The following is a 25,035-nucleotide window of genomic DNA, read 5'->3' as shown; positions in this document are numbered from 1 at the left end:
AAAAAAAAACCCCATAACCTTAATTCTGAACCCCAAAAAAAAAAAAACCCTATAATTTCATTCTATTACACAGTAAAATGGGCTCTTTCATAGCTTTCAGGTAAAAGCTGAACCCTAAAATTAGGCAAGATCTTACTAGCAAACTAAAGAAAAAAAAAGGGGGGGAATATATGATTTCATTCGTTGCTTTGCTGTTTTGGCCGTTGTTTTCTTAGCAACCGAAGAGACCCAATTTCAAATGCAATTGAGAAGAAGAGGAAAGAATTGCTAAGGTTCGGAGGAGTTGAAATGCTTACATTTCTGCGCTGTGAGTGACAGTGGAGACCGCTTGAGCCAACTAAATTTCGAATTTTATGATTTAAAATGAACTAGGAAAAGGCCAGTGCTACTTGAAGGAGACCCATGCTACTTGTTTATGTTAGATTGTGCTTGGCTAAATTATCTAGATTATGTTAGAAAGCTGCTTTTTCCTTCAGTGAGGATAAGAGTTTGGAGCAAGCTTCGTGTGGGAAACTGTTATCCCAACTAGGTAAAGCACTACTCTTAATTCAGGTTTCCCTGTGCGTCACGGACTTAATACGATGTTAACCTGCCTTTGGGAGGAAATAAAATTCCTTGAGCGACTTGTAAGGACTCTTATCTGAACCGCAGAAAGAGGGTTGGACGACTTGGGTTTGACCATCTTCCTCTCAAAGATGAGAAGAAAATCGTTGGGCAAAAGTCCCTGGATGAACCTAAATTGTCGGAGGAAAAGGTGTTGTGGATTTTGAGTTCCGAAGTTCTTCCGATACGTCAATTGTCACGTGATCGCGTCAATTAATTAAGTCACATCTTGTAGAAACATAATGAATTTAATACTTGTCAGTATTTCCTTACAATCAAAGACTTGTTTAAGTACAAATCAACATTTAAGGCTCATTTAAGTAAAAGATGAGGAACTTAGCTGTAAAAATGATTACAAAGCACTTTCTACTATTTAAGCCAAACAAATATCAACCTGATAATAAACTCAACCACTAGTAATTAAGATTGTGATTTCATAGCCAAAACAACACATCTCTTCTAGAAAACAAACGAGCACCCAAGATTACCCTGAAAATCATCATGCAGAAAATTTTCATGCAAGCTCCCACCCAAGAACTTCCATTCCTCACAGAGGCTCCATGAACGTGATAACATCTTGTTGTCAACTCTGACAACACTAGGAGCTTTTATTTTACCCCTGAAGCGTCTCATACAATAGAAGCTGACATTTCCATAATATGCTAGATTCAGAGTTCCCTTCCACAAAACATATGGATCTCAGATTGCAACATGCTACTGGAATCCTCAGAGAAAGAGAAGGAAAACAGGACAGGTGCAGGGTCAAACAAATCTGTACAACATTTTACATCATCAAACATCATAACAGTCTTTATAAGCACAAGGCCTCAGTAAGAGGTTAGTAATTCCACTACATATGAGGTGAGAAGTTAAAATCTAAAAGTAGCATGCGAATCTGATTTTTCCATTTGTGCAACTACCCTAGAAGCTCCTTCTGCGTCAATGGAAGAAGTTAAGGAAAAGTATCTAGCCTGCTCCAACTACCATCAAGTCATGTTCTCATTGCGTTAAAAGCAATACATAAAAATGCAAGTCGTGCTTCATTTTCCAAAAATTTTGGCAGGGGCATATCATAATCACCAAAGACAAAAGTTGCGTAAATTTCAGCTCAGAACATGCCATAGAAAACTGAGGGATGACTTCTCCTTTGCTGGAATTTGGATATCAATGAAATTAGTTGAAGTGAATAACAGAGCAATATTCCATTTCTTGAATTCATTTTTCCTTTTACCATATACAGCCCCCAACTCTATTTTCAAATGTCTCCAAGAGGCAGTTCCAAGTACCATAGTTGTGTCTCTCATCATGGATGTCTTGAAACACCACCATGCAATTGTGTTGATCTCAATTGGGGCTCATCCTGCAATTTGGGCGAATAATCAAACACGCATGCATTAAGAAATGCCAATTCAAAAATATTATCTAACTTATGTTTTCCAAACTAACCTGCAAAGCATAACTGAAACTGGCTGAAGGTCGATAATCCAATTGTCCCTGCGTGAAAGAAAGCACAAGAAAATTTTGTTATCATAATCATTTTCATATAACCAAAGTTATCAACCAGAAAACGACATTACGACATTTCATACCAGCCCATGCATGCTTTGTTGAGTGCCAAAAAAACTGTCATGGCCGGGCGCTATAGAATTCAACTGTCCCTGCAAGTACAAAAATGCAATCAAAACAATAAAACAACTGTAACTGCTTATAAGTAGACATGATGGTTAACAGTTCATGTTCAGTGCTTCATTTTGGGTCAATCAAGTTAAATCATTGCTTTTCTCTAGCAATTTGAGTCATCCTGGATCAGAATTTTGACAGTTGAGACAGGTTGTTGGGATTCAGATAGACCAAGTTCAGGCTTTTAACTTCTCAAATCAATTAAGTTATTGGATTTTGTTCGGGTTTGGGAGGCCCTTTGGTTGGGTCAACTTTTGTCACCTTTCTTTGTATAACTTACCAGACCCTGCATGCTCTGCTGATTAACATAATAACCATCATGAGGTGGCTCCATCAAATTTAACTGTACCTGCAATTACCCCAGTTTAAAATATCAGTGCTAAAAATCACATAGTTTTATAAATCTTCGTACTTCAGCTTATAAAAATATATTCATATTAGTAAATATACCAGTCCTTGCACATTCTGTTGAGCACCATAATAACCATTAAGACTTATTCCATCTGAGCTCAGGTTCTCCTACACAAATAAAAGCCAAATTAACTAGATAATCCACATCAAACTGCAAGAAGAGGTAGATGCAGAAACATTTTCAATATTTTGTTTTAAATAAAATTTTCAATAGTTAAACCATTACAACTACCACTTAAAAGCACTGTCCATAAGTTATAGCACTATTTTTTGTCAACAAAAGAAGAAAAAAGGATGAGTACCTGATGCAGTCAACAACACGCAATAAAATAATATTAAAATCATCATCCCTAGAGTCTAACCATGTTATAGAACATTGACAATAAATCACAACTAGAATTAAGCTAGGACAAACCATTTGCTGCAAGCTGTCTTGGGTATCAACAAACATGAGAGCTGGCTCTGATTGCCCCTGAAACATAAAAGTCTCTTTCTTGAATGATTGCATGTTTAGCTTGAGATAAGTAGCAAGAGTAACATCATTAGAACGTAGACACATCAATCAACTTTCCAGTTTCAGAACTAACCTTTCGTTTCTTGTTTGTAGTCTTTTTCTTACTTGATTTTGAAGCAAGAGTCCCCTGATTTTCTTCTACTGTTTCACGAAGACCATGAGCCTGGCCAATAGATTCGACAGCACTGATACAAGAGTTGTTAATGTTGACACAACTTTTCAAAGCTTCTACTAGTGCACGAAAAGCGATGTTATGACTCTCTTCAGACAATGATCCTTCCTCACTCAATTCAATTGCTTGTTTGCACAAATCATTATAACGTTGCACCCTTGTCTGCACTCGGTCTGTTCCTTCAGCTGTTGATTGCCCACTCTTAGCATCCTTAGTCCACCTCTTCAATATATAACAAGGAGGGATGCTTGTGCGACCACACATTTGGAGAACAATCATTGCATGTCGACAAAGGAAACCTCTGTATTCAAACATACGACAGCTACAAGAAACCTCTGACTTTTCTTCATTCCATATTACCATAAAATTTTCATCCTTTTCACAGTCTTGAACTCTAAATTTTATAGTTCCTTCATCTTCATTTTCCCTTTTGGGATGGCAGCCAACTACACCCAAGACCTCAACTTGGAACTTTTTGAATATTGCATGAGTATAAACAATTGACATTTGTTTTTCCCAAGGTGAAGGAGATTTTAGCGCTGGCTGTTTCTGCCAGGTATCAAAATCAGCTACAGCTTCCTCTTCATATCTATTTTGCAGAATTGCCCCATACTGTTTCACAAACTCTTTCAAGGTAATTTTCTTATGGATGTATTTATCAAAGAAGGAGTTCATACTTTCAGAGCGCTGACTTGTAGACATTCCAGCAAGAAACACATCATCCATGAAAGTAGGCACCCATCTTTTGCGGTCTTCATACAATGATTGAACCCACTCATCATCTTGGAGTTCAAATCGAGTTATCATTTTCCACCACCGCATATCAAACCCTTCATCGGTCCAAGACTTGAAAATGCACTTATTGAATTTAGGCAAAAAGTTTTCATGTGGTCCAATCACATGTGCAAGAGATTTGGGGATCTTTTCTAAAATATGCCAAAGAGCAAAGCAATGGCGTGCAGTTGGGAAGACCTCTTCAACTGCAGCCTTCAATGCTTTGTCTTGGTCAGTAATTATAACTTTGGGAGCTTGTCCACCCATTGCTCTAAGCCATGTCTTCATTAGCCAAACAAATGTGGGCTTAGTTTCATCTGCAAGCAATGCACAGCCGAGTAACATAGATTGAAAGTGATGGTTAACCCCAACAAATGGTGCAAATGGTAATTTCTCATTGAATTTCACATAAGTGGTATCAAAAGAGACCACATCACTGAAACTTGCATAGTCATTCCTACTTTTAGCATCAACCCAGAACAAATTTCTCAAGCATTGCTCCTCATTTAAATCGATTGCGTAGAAGAAGTCTGGGTTCTCCTTCTTGATACGCTTAAAATATTCAAGCATAATTTGCGCATCTCCCTCATCCACAGCCAAGTGCCTACCTTTATCAAACTGATTTTTCATGTCATTCTGAAGGAAGCTTACATTTTGATATCCACCAGACTGTCTGGTCATCTCAACATACATCTTTCTTGTCCGTTCACTAACAGCATTCAGAATGTCAATATTATTCTTTTCAGCCAATTTTACATTCCTATATATTCGAAAATGGTAAGCAAGGGCTGGTAAAAGCTCATGATTATGCTCCTTGACAAATTCATGAATAATCCACTTCCCATCCGGCCTTCTTTTCACATGCATGCTGGCTTTGCAGTCTGTCTTTTTCACACTTGATCTTCTACTGCTACCAACATCTGATTCAGGTGTGACTCCATATCTGGAACATGCAAATTTAGCATCAATAAATTCTTTTGATTTCTTGGAACGCCTACTGTTTTTAATGGACGTAGTAAATCCCATTGACTTGGCATATTCCTGATAAAACGCATATGCTGCCTCGTGTGACTCAAATTCAATGCCATTACGCGGCTCAAAATCTGTATCCCCTTCAAATCCAATAACAGCCCTTTTAGAGGAATCAACTATCACGCCATCTCGACCATGTGCCGCTTCATCCACACTATCAACCATATTTTCATTCACTCCATCATTACAAGGTACAGCGTCTCTACAATCCACCATATTACTAATTGCATTTTGGTTTTCCCGAACCTTTATCATGATCACCAAATGGTAGCTTCCTCTCTATTTCCATGAGCGGGAAAAATCCACCTTTCCAACAGATCATCTACAGTGTACCTAGTAAGCACCCATAAAAAGGATAACTTTTACAAATGGTATAGCACGCGGCTCAGTTCAATTATTTGCCAGTAACTAAATTACCCTGAATTATGACCCTATCACGACGAATTTAGGTTAATTTGGTTCGATTAGCATGCTTCAATTTTATTAGTGCTTGGCAAAAGGAAAGAAGAAAGGAACAAATTTATCAAAAGCAAGTCAGCAAGCTCATCAAATATAAACCTTTCTAACGAAAAAAAAAAAAAGCATTCAAAAGATAAAAAAATCGCAAAACACTCAGCAATGGTTATGCAAAATGACCCATGTCCCTAACAATAAATTGATTTAAGTGCAAATTTGTCATAAATTCAGACACGGCAACATGAAATGCTGATGAGTTAAATACCCATACTTAAAATGCTTACAATTCAGAAAAAAAAAAAGCAAAGACATTTTACAAAAAAATTGTAAAAAACAACAAGAAAGCCATATACCAGAAGGGACGTTGAAGGACGGGGAAGCAAGGTGCTGAAGGATCAAGGAAAGATCAAGGATACATGACCCGTTTAAGATTGCCCTGTATTTTGCGAATACCAGAATAAAAGAACTCGGATAAAGAATTGATGGCTGACGGAGGACTGTTGGCAGAGGCGTGAATGAAGTTAGAAGAGAGCGCAGAGCGGAAATGAGCCAGCGCAGAGTTGGGGAAGTTTCTAGGGATTTGAAGTTTGGGAACTTTGAAAATTCGGGTTTAAAATAACATATAAAACTAGAAAATACCCGTGCTAAAAATTGTGATAATATCATTTATTTCTTAAATATTTGATCAATATGTGTTTGTAAAATTTTATTAACATTTAATATTCAAATTTTTGAATAGTATTATTATATATAGTAGTAACAAATTAAATATATCATATATGCATTTTTAATTTATCTTACTATATATTTTTTTAAAAGTTTCATCGTATTAATTACACTTTTATATATATACAAAGATAACTTGTCATAAAAATATAGAAAAAAGTTACTCTATATCTAGTGGTAAACAATATGCTGTCCAAAAAAATAGAGTTGATTTTGATCTGTACAAAATATTTAAAATAAGTTGGATCAAATTTTTGAAAAACATTGTATAGGCAAAAAATGTATTTTTTAAAAGTTTTATAAAAATATCATTTTCATTAAAAATAATTCAAAAAATTGTTCATTCAAAACAATTCTAATTAACTACTTTTTTAATTTTCTTTTTCTTCTTATATTATTGGACTTTTTATTTTTGTTCTTATTATTTTTAAAATTAAAAGTTAACAAAGAAAATAAACCATTCTTTTTCTTCACAAATCACAACAAAATTCACCTTAATTATTCTTTTAATCTCAATCTTTGGAATTTGATAATATAAAACCAAAATTTCTCCTACTTTCTCACTATCCAACAAACTTTTAACTCCAAATTCTTCTAATTTATGTTATCTTCATCCCTCTCTCACCTTTTTAAAAAACCATTTTACTGAAAGTTTAAGAAACTTTGCTTACTCCTTACTTAACACCTAATCTACCTTCCTTATGTTGTCATGCTTCAAATTGGATGGGTTCAAATTTCAAACTATAAAAGCGATGATTACATAATTTTAACTGTCGATTTCATGCTTAATATATTCTTAATAGAAGCACCTCGGTCTCTTACTTTGGACATTTTAATAATGATATTTAAATGTATAACCACCTAAAATATTGATTAAAAAATGATTAAAAAAAACTAAAAATATCTTTTAATTTATTTAAAATTTTATGAAGTCTCTAACCATAAAACCCCGATTCAATATATTAATTAAGTCCACAACCCACTCAATAGAGGTGGACAAGTGTCATCCATAAAGGGCTTTTGTAAGTAAGAATCAATATACTTTAAATAATTAAGAAAATTCAAAAATTTAAATTTCTTTACATAAATTTTTGTGATAAGGAAAGTAGATAGTTTTTTTTTAACTACATGTAAAAGAAAAATTAATTAAAAAAACATATAAACCACCTCTTATATTTATTATTAATTAAATTATTTATTTTTATATAAATTTATCAATTTTATATATATCAACCAAGTCGTCATCATAAAAATAATTTAAATTGTAAATGTGAAAAAAAAAGCATGCTTAAAGACATAACATAATTGAAATACCTTAGACATTTTAATAATGAAATTTAGGTCTATAATCACCTAAAATACAGATACAATAAGATAAAAGGACTAAAATATTTTTTAATTTATTTAAAATTTTATGAAGTCCTTAACCATAATATCCCGATTCAATAGAAGTGGATAAGTGTCATCCATAAAAGGCTTTGGTAGGTGAGAATCAATATATTTTAGATCAGAAAAGAGAGAGATAGTTGGACTATGAATGGTGTTAAAGTGTAGTAATAGGAGTAATAAATTTAGGAATATTTATTCTTATGATATGATTAATTAGATAATAAAAACTTTTAATATTTCTAGTAATTTATATTAATATTAAAGATAAAAAAAGAAAAAAGAGTAATAATATAAGAAAAATGTTTCATACTGGCAATTAATAATGAACTCAAAACTTTCACGAGATTCGTTTTTTTAAAAATTATATTAATATTAAATATTAAAATATTTTTATTTTAATATTTTCAATATTTTAAATTAAAATTAAAAATAATGAATTAATATAATAATATTCCAAACTAGACTGATCTCTGGAGAGCTCTACTATTGTCAGTAAATTAAAAAAAATTAATTACAATTTTTTTTTTTTTATAAATAGCAGACGATATTCTAACATTTTCTTAAAGTTATTCAAAACTTAGTTTTTGAGAAAATGGTGGAAGCCGGGTGGGTACGCGCGAGGGTCAGACCCACAGGCACAGCCCTCAACTACCCTCAATCTGATGAAGCCAAACCAGTGTGGTAGGTGAGATGAAGGGAAGCTGAAACACATACCATAAAAGAAGTAGAAGTACTTCCCTCAATCAATTAGTTACACATTACCAACCACTCTTAAGCCTTTTTGCTTCTCTGATCGATCCTCGTGTACATAAACACAACCACCTTCACCTTTCCATTCCCTCCTCCTTCACTTCACTTCTCTTCTTCTTGGCTCTTCCGTAACTTTCGCTCTCCGTTTGGCTCATTTCTCGCTTTTTCTTGATCAACTTGCTCCATACAAAGTTTGCAGTTTCGAGTGGAATAATCAGTTTTCCAACAATTCCAATGGCAAAGGAAGTTGTTGTCCCTGATGAACCGGTAATCACCCTTTTCATGATTCAATTTTACGAGTATTTCCTTGCTTTTTTTTTTGAAGATTTTAAAACTAATTCCTATGTTTTCCATATTTGTTTAAGAGAATGCCTCTAATTTACTAACCGAGAAATAATTTTTGTTGCTTAGTTTGTTATCGGAGAAGAAGTAGACCATGTACGATTGATCACTTTGAACAGGCCTCGACATTTGAACGTCATCTCATCCAAAGTGGTATGTGATGTTGAACTATCAAAATGAAATTAGAAGAAAACAAAGTGGTTTGTTGTGTGAATTCAAGCTACGTTGCCGTATTACTTAAGTTCAGTTCTTGAAGTTATATCTTCTAAAAATCATTTTTCTTTTACTGCAATCAGGTTTCATTGCTAGCAGAATACTTAGAAAAATGGGAGAAAGATGAGCAAGCAGCGCTTATACTAATCAAGGTTATTTCTGATGTTCCTGAAGATTTTCCTAATTCTGGATTTGTCAGTCAATGTGTCTCTTGATTGCTTAGATTCTTTACAACTTATTATTTTTCTTTTTATTCAGGGAGCTGGGCGTGCTTTTTCTGCTGGTGGGGATTTAAAAATGTTTTATGATGGCAGGAAATCAAGTAAATGTTCTGCCTGATATTGGACTTTTGTTTATATTCTATTATGTTTTAAATTCTATCACTTCCACCACAACACCTAAACATCACCATGATTAGATGCATGGAAAGCAATATGATCTTTGACTTGGAATGAATTATTTTTCTGACAGAGGATTCTTGCCTCGAAGTGGTCTATCGAATGTATTGGCTTTGCTATCATATTCATACCTACAAAAAAACCCAGGTTTTCTTTTTTCACACTGTATTCTCACACTATTGCGCAAGGAATTTAATGACTGTGAGATCTGCATCACTGTGAAATGTAACAGTCTACTGTTTATGTGTTCGACAGGTTGCTCTTGTTCAAGGAATTTCAATGGGAGGAGGTGCATCATTGATGGTCCCAATGAAGTTCTCAGTTGTAACAGAAAAAACTGTGGGTATCTAGTCGCTGTCCAGATATTTTCTTGCATAAGTCAATGCATTCAACTTTTCTTTTTAATTCTTCTAAGAGCAGTGGTTTATAAAGGCCTTGATATGTGTTACAGCATTGACATGCTGAATCTTTTTTCTGGTGTGCTTTCCGAAAATTTGTATTTAAGGTCTTTGCAACACCAGAAGCAAGTATTGGTTTTCACGTGGACTGTGGTTTCTCATACATGCTTTCCCATCTCCCTGGGCATTTGGGTAAGCACACTAAGCTAAAAGATATGGACATATTGAAATCGGAAAGAATAATGTGTTTGAACTTTGATGTTTCTTCTTCTTCTGAAAAAGAGAAGTATTTGACATGTTGTAGAATTGCAGTTCCTGATCTCCTCATGGAGGAATCTTTAATATATTGTTTATGGAAAATAAGAAGTTTGTTGTTGTTTCTTTCGGTATTCAATCAAGATTATGTTGTCATTCATGCAGGGGAATTCTTAGCCTTAACAGGTGCTAGGCTAAATGGTAAGGAACTGGTTGCAGCTGGACTAGCAACCCATTTTGTCCCTCTTGAGGTGAGTGTAAATAACATTCAGTTATAATGCCTTTTTCTCTGCAAACATGTTTTGGAACAAGTGTATAAGATGTTCACTTTTTCAATATTAATGTGAGCATATGGTATTTTAAATATGGTTGTTGGTTTCTACCGTTATAAAAATAGCAATAAGGTTCCTCATGTTCTAATTAGTATGAACATATTTTCCTGTTCACTGAATCCATGTCTATTTAGCTGAGATATGATGTATAATAGAAAAATTGTTTACTTGAGCTATGTAGACATACCAGTACCTTAATCGAATAGATTATCATACTTTTACACTGGAATGGGGTGCTTTCTATGAGTCAACAATTGTTTCTTACTGCTTCAGTGATTCGGGGAGGACAGAGTTAGGAAAAATATGCAATTCACTATGTGTAAAACTATTCTTGCTTAGATTGTTTCAGGGAAACATAGAATGGACTATTTTGTTTATCACTATGTTATGCAATAGCTATGAGATTGGTTGTGCATGGAAACAATTATGAATGAAGTGCTTCTGCTCCTGTCAAATTAACAACCCTATCAAATCTGAACCCAAGCTTGTTTCAAGGAATTTGATTTCACCCTCGAATCTTATCCCAATGATCACATGCTATCCGTTATTATCATATTTTGATCCTTTTTCTTTTGGCCCTGCTGCTGGCGCTAGCTTTGCTTTGATAATTAGCCTACCATTTCTCTTTCTATCCAGTTTTATTTGTTTTATTAGCATAACATTCACTTTTGGAACAAGTTTTGTAAAGTAGTATTACTATTAGGATGATTGAATGTTGAGGGTTCACTTCAAACAACAGAAAAAACATCCATTTTCTTCCAATTGCTAGAAGTATCATACATATTTTAGTTTATAGGAAGAGGCTAGGGAGGCTGATCCCACCTTTGGTCTGATGTAATTTTAATCAGAATATGAAATCAGCCAAGCATGCTGAAATTAGTATAGCTTGACTATTTAGGATACATGAAAAGAACAATAATCTAATAACAAATTCATTATCAAACACTATGTTTCGTTGGTGAACTTCATTTTCTCTCTCTATTATACCTTAAACACCTCATTTATTTCAGTCCATGAAAGATTTGATTATAATTTAGTTTTTCATCTTCTACGATTGTATGTCTATGGTCTGAAATTACTGAGGTTTTCTAAGTTCTAAGTGTAACGATGCAATTTGATGCTTTTAAATCATGAATTTGTTTATATATTTTTTCTTACATTTGAGTAAATGTTGAACAATAACATCTTGTTCTCTTTTGTAATCAGAAACTACCTGAGCTAGAGGAGCATCTGATTAGCTTGAACTCCGGTGACGAGAAAGCAGTAAAATCTACAATTGAGGAATTTTCTTTGAACATCCAGCTTGATGAAGACAGTGTTTTAAACAAGTAATAAATATGTGTCATCTAGAATATGAATTAGGATAGGACTAGAGACCTCGGTATCAGTGAAACCTGATAGTTTAATTACTTTTCAGGAAGCCAATAATTGATGAGTGTTTCTCAAAGGATACTGTTGCAGACATTATAAAATCATTTGTAAGTTGTTCTTCTTTCTTTCTTTAATCCCTCATTAAGAAAAAAATATTATAGTTTAAATTGGATAAATACCTCATAATATTCTATAGCCCTTCCTATTTAATTAACAGAAAAAACTTGGTTTAAAATGTACTCTGACAGGAAGCTGAGGCTAACAAAGAGGGCAATGGATGGATTGGTCCTTTACTGAAAGGGTTGAAAAGATCATCACCAACAGGATTGAAAATAACATTGAGATCGGTAATGGTTTTTTTTATTGCGCCATTCATTCTTATGTTTCACAGGTTTGCGGGACTTTGGTGTATATTTATAAGCGGTGATAGAGATTTAAATTAAACTTTTGCAAAGGATTGACGCTTGTGCTTCTAGTGTCAAGAACTCAAAATAAATTCATTCTATGCTTTGAGACTGACATTATGTTTATCACTTTTCTACGAACAATATGGTATCTAATCTTGACTTCAAATAAAAGCATCTACCTTTTATATTTAAATTGATGCATTGTCTATTTTCTTAATTTTGAAAATGACGTCAGTGGTTTACTTCATCAAAATTGTTCTGATGTCTATACACAATACTATTTTATGTTGTCTTTTTCAAGTGGTAGAACACTAGGTACAATCCTTCTAGAATTTTTTGAAGCCTGGTTTTTTAGCTTTACTAGGTAACATTTAACCAATATGTTGCAATATTTATGTTAGAAAGAAGGTGCCTTACACAACTCTTTTATTAAAACTACAGGTTACAATGCTGTATGAAGAGTCCCCCCCTTTTTTTTCAACTTTCCTTAGTTTTTCCCATATGCATCAAGTAGCAAGTAGCAAATAGCAACTCACATGATAAGACATATCGCTTAACCTGTATCTCTTGCTTAGTTAACTACGGAATGGGTATCAACTTAACAAAAAAAAAATAGTTAACTTATTTTTGCCCCAAGTACTTGGTAATTACTGGATCTTTATGCAAATCTCACAATTAATTTGTTGGGTTAATATTTCCAGATTCGTGAAGGGAGGAAGCAAACACTCCCTGAATGTCTGAAGAAAGAATTTCGACTAACAATGAATATTTTACGGACTACAATATCTGCAGATGTCTATGAGGTAATTGTTATGAGTTTAACCACTTATGAAAACTTTTAACAGACAAAATCCAAATTTTGAGGTTCCTTCTAACTTCTGACTGGATTTTCTTCTTTATTGATGAAAAGGGTATCAGAGCTCTCACCATTGACAAGGATAATGCTCCGAAGGTACTCTCTCTTGACCAATGCATCCTTGTATGTATTTTTGCATGTGTTTGTCCACTTATGTCAGCCTGCAGGATGCTTGGTGTAATAGCTTGCAAGCTTTATTGGTTGCTTGTTAAAATTTTGAAGTTGGGAAGAGTTTTGTAAATCAATTTTTATCGCTGCGTGAAGTTTTCAAGCCTGATACAGTAGGTAAAAGTTTTGGGGAGTTTTTGGCATTGAGTAAGTTAATTTCTTCACTTCTGTGTCAACCAATTGCAGTGGGACCCACCAGTTCTAGATCAAGTGGATGATGAGAAGGTAGACCTAGTATATCAGCCGTTCCAAGAGGATTTGGAGCTCGAAATTCCAGAACAGGAACAGTGCAGGTAGGTGTGACTTTGGGGCCTTTAGTCCTCTAATGTCATATTAATAATAGTATCAGGAGAACTAAAGTGGCTGATCTTTTGTTTCTTTTTATCTTCTGTTCTATTATCCAAACCAAATTATAGGTGGGATGGAAAATATGAGAACTCGGCTTACGCAAATTGAAAGGATAACAGAATGATGGCTGAAGCACCATAAAGATTTATGGTCAGGAGCTGCCTTTTTCCAGAAAATTCTCCATGCAAGAAATTTTATCACTTTATCATAGTACCTTGTATTATCCATCCCCTGGTTGATTTTTGTGTTTCACTAATGAATCTTCCCTCTTTAAATAAAAGGTTATTTACCTATACTACATGTGCATGTGAATATGTTAAGTGATACTGCGATTTTAGACTCTTATGATATGTTTGTATAATGATAGGAGTTGGGATAAAGGCATATACCTGGCAAAATCATAACAAAATTGATACAAAGAGTAAGGATCATGCCTTGAATTTTAGTGATTCATTCTTGGCTTTAAACTAATATAAGGAGTTTGTTAAAAGTAAAGCATTGGTGATATTGCCAAGGATTGGTGTATCCATTAGCTTATATGCTCTTTATTTTTTATTTGGAGAAAAGAGATTTGAATTTCTCTTAAATGAGAAGATATGTGTACTTATTATAGAACAAAATACTTTTGAGAATGGCCACCTTCTTTGTGGTGAATCCAATGAAGAACTAATTAATTTTGTAATTGGATGAGTATATTCTAATAGTAATGAATTAAATTAATATCATAAATTTCAATTATATATAATTGAAATATTAATTGTCTTTTATATTATTTGTTATTCTTTATTATTCTATTTTTTGCCTTTTATTTGTTACAATTTTTTTTTTAAAAAAAGTAAAAATATTAAGCGAACAGAACCAAAGGAAGAGAGCTAAATTTTAAGCAATCCAACATGTGTAATAAGTAGAGCTAGCTAAGCAGATGCTCTCTCTCTCTCCCTTTGTTGCCCTGTGTCCCCACTTTACTTTATATATAGTTGGTGTCCCATTCAGCGGGTAGCCCTCACCCTTCTACCTTTTCGTTCTTTCTTTCTTCTTTAAAAGACAAAATAGCTTCATTGTAGACAAATCATATAGTCTTGACATAGTAATATAATGAGTCAAATAACAAAAAAAAATAAAAATAAAAAACATTCACCCAACTAATACAAGTTTATCAATAAAGCAAATATAGATAAAGACATTTAATTCAATGATTAATTTATGTATAATAATAATAATAATGAGATTAAAACTTTGTTAGAGAAGGTGCTATGAAGGACCTTACATCATATAATGTGAGGGTTAACTTAAAATGGCCATAAAAAGAGGCAGAGGCAAGGGATGAGAGTTGCAACGACCAAAGTTAGTAGAACCCAAAAGCAAAAGGAAGAATAAATGGTGGGATCCACCATAACTACACCCAACATTAAATTAAACAAAATTTATTCCTTTTTCTTTTTAAATTTCTTCCCCAACACACCTAATACAGCACATGCTCACCTTTTTTCTTTCGTAACACTATCATAGCCGTTTGAAATTGAGATACAGCCAAGTGTTGATAGTAAAAGCTTGTAGGATTTCGTTACATCACATCACAAATGTACAACCTTTTCTTTTTTATTATTTTCCTAAATTTTATATTACTTTTTTATTTTAAAAAAGTAATAATAATTTATTTGGATTAAGAAATAAAAAGAAAAAAATGTTTCTTCTTTTTCATTTGTGTTTGAAAAAAGGAAAATAATATATAAGCTTTTTGGATATTATTATAGGTCGACGCGACACAGCGCCTCAACTCACCCCACGCGCACTGCACAGGCGCAGTGTACGCTTCTCTGTCAACGATTTTCTCTTTTGTCAATTTCTGTTTTTATTCTTTTTTTTGTCAAAACAGGTTTTCGCATTCTCTCTTCCCTTTCTTCACTCTGCCTTCCCTGTAAGGCTGGGCTCTTTCTATTTTTTTTTTTTTGCTTCCTTCCTTAGCTTTATTGCTTTCCATTTCCTATTCTTATACTAAATACTACCTATGGCTTCTTGCTAACAAATTACTAACATTCTCTCCCTTTTTTTTTTTTAATTTTCCCATTCTTTTCTTTTTTGGGTTCTTAATTTTTTACTTCGTTGCTAAGAGGTGAGCTCGCTCTCTTTCTCTTTCTGTCTCTCCCAAAACTGTTTTTTTCCTTACTTTAATGAGAGTCTCTCTATAGGGTCTCTTTCTTTTTTGGTTAGGGTTTTGGGTTCTCAGTGTAGTGGGGGAGGGGTCTGAATCTTCTGAGGGGTAGTTATGGTGAGGAAACATGGATGGCAACTACCTGCTCACACCTTTCAGGTAATGAAACCTTTTTTGCTTATGCATGTTATCCCGCAAAATGCTTCAAAGTTTTATTTTATCCTTAATTTTCTATCTGTCTTTGTTTCTTTTGTTCTTCGGTGTTTACTGCTTGATTTTATGTGAATTGCCCCCAACTTAATTTTTTCCTCCAATTTAGGGGCAACATTTGTTGCTAAAAATATTTGTTTATTTTTTTATTTTGTCCCTTGTGTTTTAGATTGTTGAAATAGCACTGCACTTCTTCAACTTGTTTGGTTAGCATGGCTCATTGTATGTTTTCTGGTATTTTTCTGTCTTTGCTCTGTGTAGTTTTTAACTCATGGATCGATGCTGCGGGGGTTTGATTTTTATGAATTAATTCTGGGTTCAGGTAATCGCTAGGGTAGCATTGGATTTTAGTTATGTTCAGTTTTGTAACTGTATGGATGAGGGAAAACTAAAATTACTCTCCTTAAATATTCACATGGAAAGATGCTGGATTCAACAATTCTGACTTGTTCTTTAGAATTGCTTGTTGTCTTGCATTTGAAAATCATGCTTAAGAAAAGGGGGAAGAAGGAGAGAAAGCTCTATCCAACACCCTGAGCATGATTGGTGGGCTATCTCCTTTATAAAGTGTTGATCTCTGTGAGGTTCTTCAGAAGGTTTCCTTGCCTTTCTACAATGGCTTACTGTGAACATGTTCTTTAAGTCAAATCTAGAACGATGATATGAGGTTCTTCAACCAGTCCTGGTTTCTGCCAGCTTCTTTAGAACTTGTAAATAGCCCTGTCTCTACATGTTCCTTGAAGAAGGCTCTGATTTGGACACACTTTAATAGCGTTATCCAACCACCCAAAGGTTAGTGAAAGAAGAAGATGAACCATGCACATGTTAGGTAAACCAAGGGTCATTGTTCAAGAGGTTGAGAGGTAGACATGTTTCTCAGTTTAAAGTAGGTGACTGTTGGAGGGGGCCTTCATGAGTGTATAACATCCTTGGGGTAGCCAACAACGCGTCTGGTCCTTATCCACAGGTCTGACCGGTGAGGTACTTGATGACTAACATGCTTCTAGGCTGAATTCATTCATTTGGGTTGTCAACTATGTGTCTGATTAACAACTCTAGCTGAAGGCTCAAGCCCAGATTTCAAAGATTTTCTTTCTTTTTCCCTCCTTTTAAGAGAATAAGTCAAGTACAAATTCCACCTATAGAAGCTGGAAACAGTAAAATACTTGAAAATTTTTCTTCAGTGCTATCGATGTTAGTTGTGAGATAATTATTGCCTTGCAGTCCCATGTTAATGGCACCTCATATTGACATGTTAATTCTCACTTTTTTGCTTTTCAAATGGGCTATCTGTTCAATGTCGTATCCTTTAGTTGAATTTAGTGACCTCTATTTTTGAGTACTTATGAATCATCCAATTTTTTTGCAGTTGATCTTAACTTCTTGTTTTGATAGGTTGTTGCTATTACTGTGTTCTGCTTGTTAGTGGTTGCGTTTTATGCTTTCTTTGCTCCTTTCCTTGGAGGGCGCATCTGGGAATATGCTCTGGTTGCGACTTACTCACTGGTGGTACGTGAATTTGTTTCTTTTCTTTACATTAGGTCTACAAGAAATCATTTATTGCCTCATATGTTTGCATGAAAGATCTAAATGGATTGCACATTTAGAACATTTTTAAGGGCCTGCTACTATATCACAATGGAGGATGAATTGCACCAATGTTTTTTTTTATCTATTTTAATATATAATTTATTCTCTGCGATGAAGACTATATGGTGCTTGCCCTGTCTGCAAATATTTTTGGCGAAAAAGAAATTGATTTCAGTTTTCATTCTCCATGAAGCAGTTTACAAACATAATCTTTGAGTCTGATGTCAACTCCATTATTCTTGTGATGGCAATGCAGGCACTCCTTGTTTTTATTCTCTATGTTCGGTGTACTGCAATTAACCCTGCTGATCCTGGCATCATGTCAAAATTCAGCGGTGGAACAAACAAACTTGATATAAAGCATGGGTTATCAGTGAAGGATTTACCCAGAAAATTTGATGAATTTGGTAGTGGGATGCATTCATCCCCGTCAACAGTTTCCAGAAGTTCCATAGCAGCACCAAACTCAAGTAAGAAAGGTTCAGTGGGGGATGCTGCAACAATAGATGTTCCAGCACAGTCTGCAACCAGGAAGTATTGTTGTATTGGAGGAATCTTTTGTGCCTTATTTGTTCATGAAGATTGTCGTAAACAGGATGGGGCTGCTGAGCAAGGCAGTGAAGATGCTTTGTTCTGCACCTTGTGCAATGCTGAGGTACTTTGGATCCCATTTTGACTTACCCTTTTTATTATATTAGATCAGCTCTAATTTTCCATCATTTTTACTAATGTTAACTGTCCATAGTGTCCTTAACCTTCTTTTCCCCCCAATAAATTTGGAAACTTGCTTTTCTCTTGTTCTTAATGCAATTGTGGAGTAGGGCAAGTTTTAAATCTAATGAAAGCTCGAAAGCTGGTACTGATGAAATTAATAGTTGTGTCCATTTAGGCGGCACAATTGGATGTGTGCTAAGCCTACATCAATTCAAGGGAAATAAAGAAAAAAGAAAAATTCATTTTGGTGTCAAGATTGTGAAAGTCCTATTCTTGAAAGAACTTGAAAGGTCAATTTCTAAACCTATGGTAGTTAACAAGATAAGATTTTTTCAAAACATTTTTTGTATCCTCCATTTTCTTGGTTCGGCAGCACTCCATTCTTTGCAATACACCTTGAATCACTATTCACATTGTGGTCCATAATTTATGGTTGGATCCTACACATATGAATGGTGATGATGGCTGTATTAAAAAGTACTGGACTAAAAAGTAATAGAGGGTATCTCAATCCCTGTTTACTACCAGATAAAGCTGTAAAACCTTGATAGCATTTAATTCTAGCTCTCAAATATCTTTAATTGTAGCTGTACAAGTCATAACTTAAATTATAAAAAAAAAAAACCTCTTAAGAATTTTTTTTTTGAAATTCTAATATTTTCTCCCACATCAAATTTTCTCAGCTTGGTAACATTCTTGAGTCAGGATCTATGTTGTTATGATCAAACAAGGGGAAAAAAAAACTACGTTTCATTAGTATGTTAATTGTTAGTTTTGTTAAACCTTATTAAAATATCCTTCCCCATCAGTTCATGCTGAATCAGTTGCATTTGTGATAGATGATGTGTATTTTGTCTAGCCAGCAGCACCACTATGCTCTATATGTTTTCTCCACTAGTCCCGGAATTTTCAGATCACATGCTTAGTCGCCAATCTTATCTACCACTACAATTTCACAGTGACTTCAGAGGCTATAAGGCGATTGGTTATGATCTCCTCTCACAATGCTACTGCCATATGAATTGTAAGGCCACCAACAAGTAAAGCAGACTGCAGAAAATTTAAAAGCTTGAACCAAATTAATAACATCTCAACAAATGAAACCAAAATAATATATGGGAACATATTGGGCTTTCTGGAGACTCAACTTTTGTTCTTTTACATTGATTACAATCTCGTAGTGGTTTTCTGTTATACTAGTAATTCTTTTAACTGGGATAAACGTTTTTTATGTGATCTAGTGTTAAAGGGATCACTTGAATATTATATCCAAAAAATTTTTGCTGATCAGGATTTGACGGGTTGGCAATATTTTAGCATGGCATTCTGTCTCACTTATGACTGATTTTTGTGGTGCAGGTGCGCAAGTTTAGTAAGCATTGTAGAAGTTGTGATAAATGTGTAGATGGTTTTGATCATCACTGCCGGGTAAATATTTTCATGTTGCTTTGAGTGTTTTTTTCAGTCATATTTGTCCAATAATATCGTTCAACTTGTTTTGGCATTTGACGTAATTTGGTTATTTGTTTATGGAAATTAATTTCCATATACGTGGCTGCAGTGGCTAAACAATTGTGTAGGACACAAAAATTATGTGACATTTATCTCTCTCATGGCCATCAGTGTTGTTTGGGTATGTTCTTTGTCAAGTGTTTGTTATTTAAAATTCATACTTGCCAAATTCTGATGATGCTTCTCTCTCTCTATGTATATATCTGTGGTTCAGCTTGTTATGGAAGCTGGGGTTGGTATCGCTGTTCTTGTTCGATGCTTTGTTAACAAGAAAGGCATGGAGACTGAGATTATTGATAGGCTTGGAAATGGTTTTTCTCGTGCCCCATTTGCAACAGTTGTGGTAAATACCGTACCAAATGCTGTGAAGCTGATGTCTGACACTGTCATTGTTGTTTTATCAGAAGTACTTAAGTTGGATTTTAAAATTTTTGTAGGCTGTATGTACTGCAGTTTCTATCCTCGCTTGTGTACCACTGGGTGAACTTTTCTTTTTCCACATGATACTGATCAGAAAGGTTAGTTGCCAAGAGATTTAGCATTATTGTCATTTTTCTGGTGCTTTACTTTCTGGATACATGTTGATAAATTTGAAGAGACTTGCAATTATAGTTAGGGTTCCAGTTGTTTTGAACTTTCCGACGTTTTGGTAACTGGATATAGTGGAAAATGTAAATAGAGTAGACTTATAGGGCAGGCAATAAGGCAATTTCTGTAGCAATCCTTTTAACTTTTATGTGGAATCAGGGTATAACAACCTATGAGTATGTTGTGGCAATGAGAGCAATGAGTGAGGCACCGGCTGGAGCATCAGTGGATGAGGAACTGCCAAATATGATGTATTCTCCAACTGGATCAGCTACAACTGGCTTGAGTGGTGGAAGTTCTCTGGGCCTTCAGTACAAGGGTGCATGGTGTACCCCTCCTAGAGTTTTCATAGATTATCAGGTACTGTCATTTAATATTTGCTTTATCATTTTGTTTGAATGAAACCGTAAGTGATCCAATCTAAGATTACAGAATATGCATCGAAAATAGATCCTTTACTGAAATTTGAAGGTTTTTAGACCTCGAGTATTTATCATTTGAGGGCTAGGTTGTTTGTCCCCGCCAAGTAGCATATAAGAATGTGTATGAAATTGTAGAAAGGAAGAACTATCAAATGAAGCCATCTCTCATTTACTGAGGTGGCTATTCTTTTAACGTTGAACTTTGTTAAAGATGCTTCCTAGAAGTAGAAAGAAAAATCTCCTATGCCAGAGTTCCTCTCTGCTTGTTTATAATTTTCTTTTAGATAAAACATTAATTCCTTTATGCTTCAATTACAAGATACTCTGTCCTACTCTTTAAGTATTTATTTCAACCTTTTGTAGAAGTTTACATTTTTTTTTGTCACAATAAAGTTTTGATCTCCCTTTCTGAAAGGAGCATAGCACATAAGAAAATTGTGACTTGGCTTCATATGGAGAATAGCGGCCAGCTTGAAGTGTCTTCTTTGTCAGCATATCTATCACTTCTAAACGCTCTTGCCTTTCTTGCTTTACTTTTGGGTTCTTTTTTTTTTTTTTATGATATAAATGTAGAGAAGAACAATTAGGACTAACTGGACCTAGATAAGCTCAAAATTGATATTTCCTCACTCCTTTTTTTAATTCATTTACTTCTTCCCTCCTGTCCCCCATTCCTACTCCCCTGGATTTATTTTCATGAATGTTTTATCCAACAGTTTTTTCTTTTGTGATCCTTAAATTGTTTGGGAACCCTAGTGAAACATTTGCTGGGATATCCTCCCTTGTTCCTTAAACACCTTGATCCGGATTATTATTCTACACATAATGGCAGTGGTGGAGTTTTTAAACTCCACAAGTGGGGTTAGATGGTTGCCATATCTCCATTTAATTATTAATTGATTAATGAATTATCATAGATATACCATAATGAGACATGTGTCAACCCTCTATCCCCACTTAGGGGATTTAAAAACTCCATCGTTGGTGTATAGGATGACTTTTAATCCTTTGAAATTTTTTTTAACCACTATAATCTCCTTAGGGGTGTCAAGAGTTCAGTTCCATATTTAATCTCCAATAGTATTTAGATGTAATCAAATTTTGAAATGAGGCTTATTTCGCATTGTGCCATTCGATATATCTATGAACTCAACCTTAATTTCTAATCATTCTTCCATACTACAAAATGTTCTTTAGCACTTAAATAGTTGCATAAATTTGTTCATTCATTTGACAAGTTTTCTATCACTTTTTATGATCATTAATTTGACCCTACCTTCTTGGAAGTGGATTATTCCAGAGTCTCTGGTTTGACTCCAGGAGTGGGTCAACTTTTGCATCTATGTCAATTTGTATGTTTGTTATATGACTGATGAGTTAAAACTTCTGTTGGATATGGCTGCATCAGGATGAAGTTGTGCCTCATTTGGAGCCTGGAATGGTCCCATCTACTGTTGATCCGGATGCAGCTGGTTTTGCAGAAAGAGGGAACAAGGGACCCAAAAGGGCTGTTCGTATTAGTGCGTGGAAGCTTGCAAAGTTGGATTCTAATGATGCCATGAGGGCAGCAGCAAGAGCAAGAGCATCTTCTTCTGTTCTACGGCCTGTTGACAACCGTCGTTTAGCAGATCCTGAACTTAGTTCCAGTGGCAACATGAGCATTAGAAGTAGCGTTAGCACAGATACAGGTGCAAATAAAGAGATAAAGAATGACCATAGATTATCTCCATTTGGAAACTCTTTTGCTCCAAGTCAAGGTAGCCGTGATGAGTATGAAACAGGAACTCAAAGTGTAAGTAGCTTCAGCAGTCCAAGCCACATTCATGAGTCAGTCACACTTAGCCCTCTGCCACAAAATCAAGGTTTGGGTCGTCTTAATACTGCTACCTCAGTTCCTGGCATTCCTGATCGTACCATAACATCTAAGGCAGCTTTTCCTGCAACCAACAATCCCATCACACATGCCTCATCAGGATCTGATGAAAAGATAATGCATAAGGGTGGAATTAGTGATCCATTGTTGCTTTCAGCTCCTGCTGCTTCTCTTCTTCGAGATGTCAAAAGGACATCTGTTGTCTGGGATCAAGAAGCTGGTAGGTATGTATCAGTTCCTGTCTCAGCAACAGAAGCTCGGAATAGATCATCCATGCAAATAGGCTTGCCAAATTCTAGTGGAGAAACTAGTATGCAGGGTAGAAGGGTGGTTTTCCCGCCACAGGAGTCTTCTTTGGCAGCAAAGGCTCCAGTGCAACAGGCAGAGAAGCTATTATATACAGGAGACTCAATTTTCTTTGGTGGCCCACTTTTGAGTGTTCCAGTTAGAGATAGTTTGAGGAATGATAAGGGTTTGGGTTCAAGGGAGGCTCAAGAAAGAGTAGCTCTAAACTTGCCTCGAGAGTCTAGATTCAAAAGGGATTCGGTCTCAAACCAACTTCCTGTGTTTGTCCCTGGGGGTTTCGAACACAACTCTGCATCGCATTCTGGTTTAAAGTAGCTTTCACATTGACTCCTAACAAAGTTTCTGTACAACTTTTCCTCAAATCATCAAGATTACTGGTGAAAGAGTAATGGAAATTGATGAAACCTCTCAGATGAGCTACTTGTGCATCGGAACCTTGCAATTTTGGGCTGTTGCAAACTAGATTACTTTGCATGGTTCAAGAGGTCTCTTCTCAAATGAATTATATGACTTGACACTTCGGCTTGTGGTGAAATTTGTAAAGTGAGGTGATGTCAAGAGGTGAGTCTCTCTCTCTCTCTCTCTGTGTTTAACCTGGGCTAGTTCTACATTGCAATTACATTTTATCTCTTTTAGAACCAAGCTTCATTGGTGGCTCATGAATAATTTATTTGTCAAACTTCAATTTACTTTTTGTTTATGTTGCTTTCAGGGATTTGATAATTTGTATACTAAATTGAGCACCTTGATTTAGGGTAATACAATTTGATTCTGAGTATGCTACGCCCAATATGATTAATTACTGAAATCTAATTTGGTCCAACAACTCCTTCCTCTGGACAGCCCTTTACATGTGCAGGAAAGGAAAGGAAGTCCCAGTAATTGATTCTTGTTCTTGGTTAAAAGAATCAAAACGTAGATTAGATTGAGATGATAGTCATTGAACTCAAATGCTTTAGTTTCAGATGTGTTGCTGCATAATTGGAAGGAGTCAATGAATAATGGGAGGGTTTTCGCTTTGATCTAAAACTCATTATTTCTATGTAAATAAATAGTAATTCTTTATTGGCTTTGTTTGATGGAAAGTTGCAAGAGTATGACAAGTGAACAACTGTTTGTAACCCCTCATTATGTCAACTCATCTCCAGGCAGATTATCCATTTTGGGTTGTTAGCTTTTACCCAATAAGATCATCCTTTGAAATCGTTGAATCTCAACATGCTTTAACCCCAAAAGTAGATCAAGGCACTCAAACTAAGCTGATAACAGAAATTTTTTTTTTAAAGCATTTTCTCCGAAATTTACCAAAAATTAGGAAAAAAAATACAAATTATAAAATCAAAAGAAGAATCGGAAAAAAAAATAAGGAAAATGAACGAAAAATAAGAATCCTAATATCAGTTTGAATCTAATTCCAGAAACCCAATTTAAATCAAACTCTAAAATCGAAGAAGAAGAATTTGAAAAAAAGACAAACACAAGACATCCACAATCACAAGAACAAAACCCCACACAATCCAGGAGCAAAGAAAGTCCAGAGAGAAATCGGTGTGGGTGCAAAGAAAAGAGTTTCTTTGGCTCTTTAGATTTTGGAAAATCTTGGTTCATTTTGAAGCAAACGGTTCGTAAAGATCGGATTGTAGCTTGGGCTGTGTTTCGGGTTTCATTTTAAGTTTAATAAGGTAAGTTTTTTCTTTATTGTTTTGTTCCTTTTAGTTATTTTGATTTTTCTTTCTTCTAGTTTTTTATTTTATTTATTTATTTTTCTTTTGTATACATGTTAAATTTTTTAAAAATCATAGAAATTGGATAGAATAGAATAGGTTTTAATCATAAAAAAAATTTAATTAATTAAAATCCATAATTGTTTAAAGATAAATCTTTTAAATGAAATTTTAAAAAAAATTGTTACTGAGTAGCACGGTTTGCAGAGTAAAAATAATTATGGACTGCACATAATTTTATAAAAAGATTTGTTTTTAACTAATTATTATAATCGTGAAACAATAATAATTTAAAATATTGATAAATTAAGAATAGAGTTTCTATTTTCATATGTTTATGTCCTATTTA

General features: G+C 34.6%; 3 protein-coding genes across 6 annotated transcripts; 2 read left to right on the top strand and 1 right to left on the bottom strand.

Annotated features, from left to right (window-relative positions):
* Positions 1-846: 846 nt before the first annotated feature.
* Positions 847-6,263, bottom strand: FAR1 (FRS (FAR1 Related Sequences) transcription factor family). Of its 4 annotated transcripts, none has more exons than XM_021418330.2 (8): positions 5,996-6,263; positions 3,282-5,519; positions 3,110-3,166; positions 2,734-2,802; positions 2,564-2,632; positions 2,193-2,261; positions 2,050-2,097; positions 847-1,963 (listed from the first exon to the last, which is right to left on the bottom strand). In XM_021418330.2, exons 2-8 carry the CDS (start codon positions 5,439-5,441, stop codon positions 1,907-1,909), a joined length of 2,529 nt encoding a protein of 842 aa, XP_021274005.1. In that variant the 5' UTR covers positions 5,442-5,519; positions 5,996-6,263; the 3' UTR covers positions 847-1,906. The 4 variants fall into 4 exon arrangements, with proteins under 4 accessions (XP_021274005.1, XP_021274006.1, XP_089638568.1 ...); XM_021418331.2 differs by having other exon boundaries at positions 3,282-5,508; XM_089782442.1 differs by lacking the exon at positions 5,996-6,263 and having other exon boundaries at positions 847-1,375; positions 1,890-1,963; positions 3,282-5,433.
* Positions 6,264-8,334: 2,071 nt separating this feature from the next.
* On the top strand, positions 8,335-13,890 carry LOC110409057 (ATP-dependent caseinolytic (Clp) protease/crotonase family protein). Its single transcript, XM_021418278.2, has 15 exons — positions 8,335-8,774; positions 8,919-9,002; positions 9,146-9,214; positions 9,321-9,384; positions 9,534-9,607; positions 9,716-9,799; positions 9,966-10,050; positions 10,279-10,364; positions 11,652-11,773; positions 11,863-11,923; positions 12,065-12,163; positions 12,925-13,026; positions 13,134-13,175; positions 13,434-13,540; positions 13,664-13,890. The coding sequence occupies exons 1-15, from the start codon at positions 8,742-8,744 to the stop codon at positions 13,701-13,703; spliced, it is 1,152 nt and encodes a 383-aa protein (XP_021273953.1). The 5' UTR covers positions 8,335-8,741; the 3' UTR covers positions 13,704-13,890.
* Positions 13,891-15,400: 1,510 nt separating this feature from the next.
* LOC110410055 (putative protein S-acyltransferase 19) lies at positions 15,401-23,698 on the top strand. Its single transcript, XM_021419628.2, has 9 exons — positions 15,401-15,906; positions 17,353-17,466; positions 17,804-18,202; positions 19,621-19,689; positions 19,823-19,894; positions 19,988-20,116; positions 20,211-20,291; positions 20,521-20,721; positions 22,192-23,698. The coding sequence occupies exons 1-9, from the start codon at positions 15,862-15,864 to the stop codon at positions 23,275-23,277; spliced, it is 2,196 nt and encodes a 731-aa protein (XP_021275303.1). The 5' UTR covers positions 15,401-15,861; the 3' UTR covers positions 23,278-23,698.
* The last annotated feature ends 1,337 nt before the right edge of the window (positions 23,699-25,035 follow it).

This window comes from Theobroma umbraticum, unplaced genomic scaffold, assembly GCF_002168275.2.
Source record: "Theobroma umbraticum cultivar Fairchild unplaced genomic scaffold, ASM216827v3 scaffold_44.0, whole genome shotgun sequence".
Lineage (NCBI taxonomy): Eukaryota > Viridiplantae > Streptophyta > Magnoliopsida > Malvales > Malvaceae > Theobroma > Theobroma umbraticum.
The sequence above is the reverse complement of the archived record's forward strand: the minus strand, read 5'-3'. Positions and strand labels throughout refer to the sequence as shown.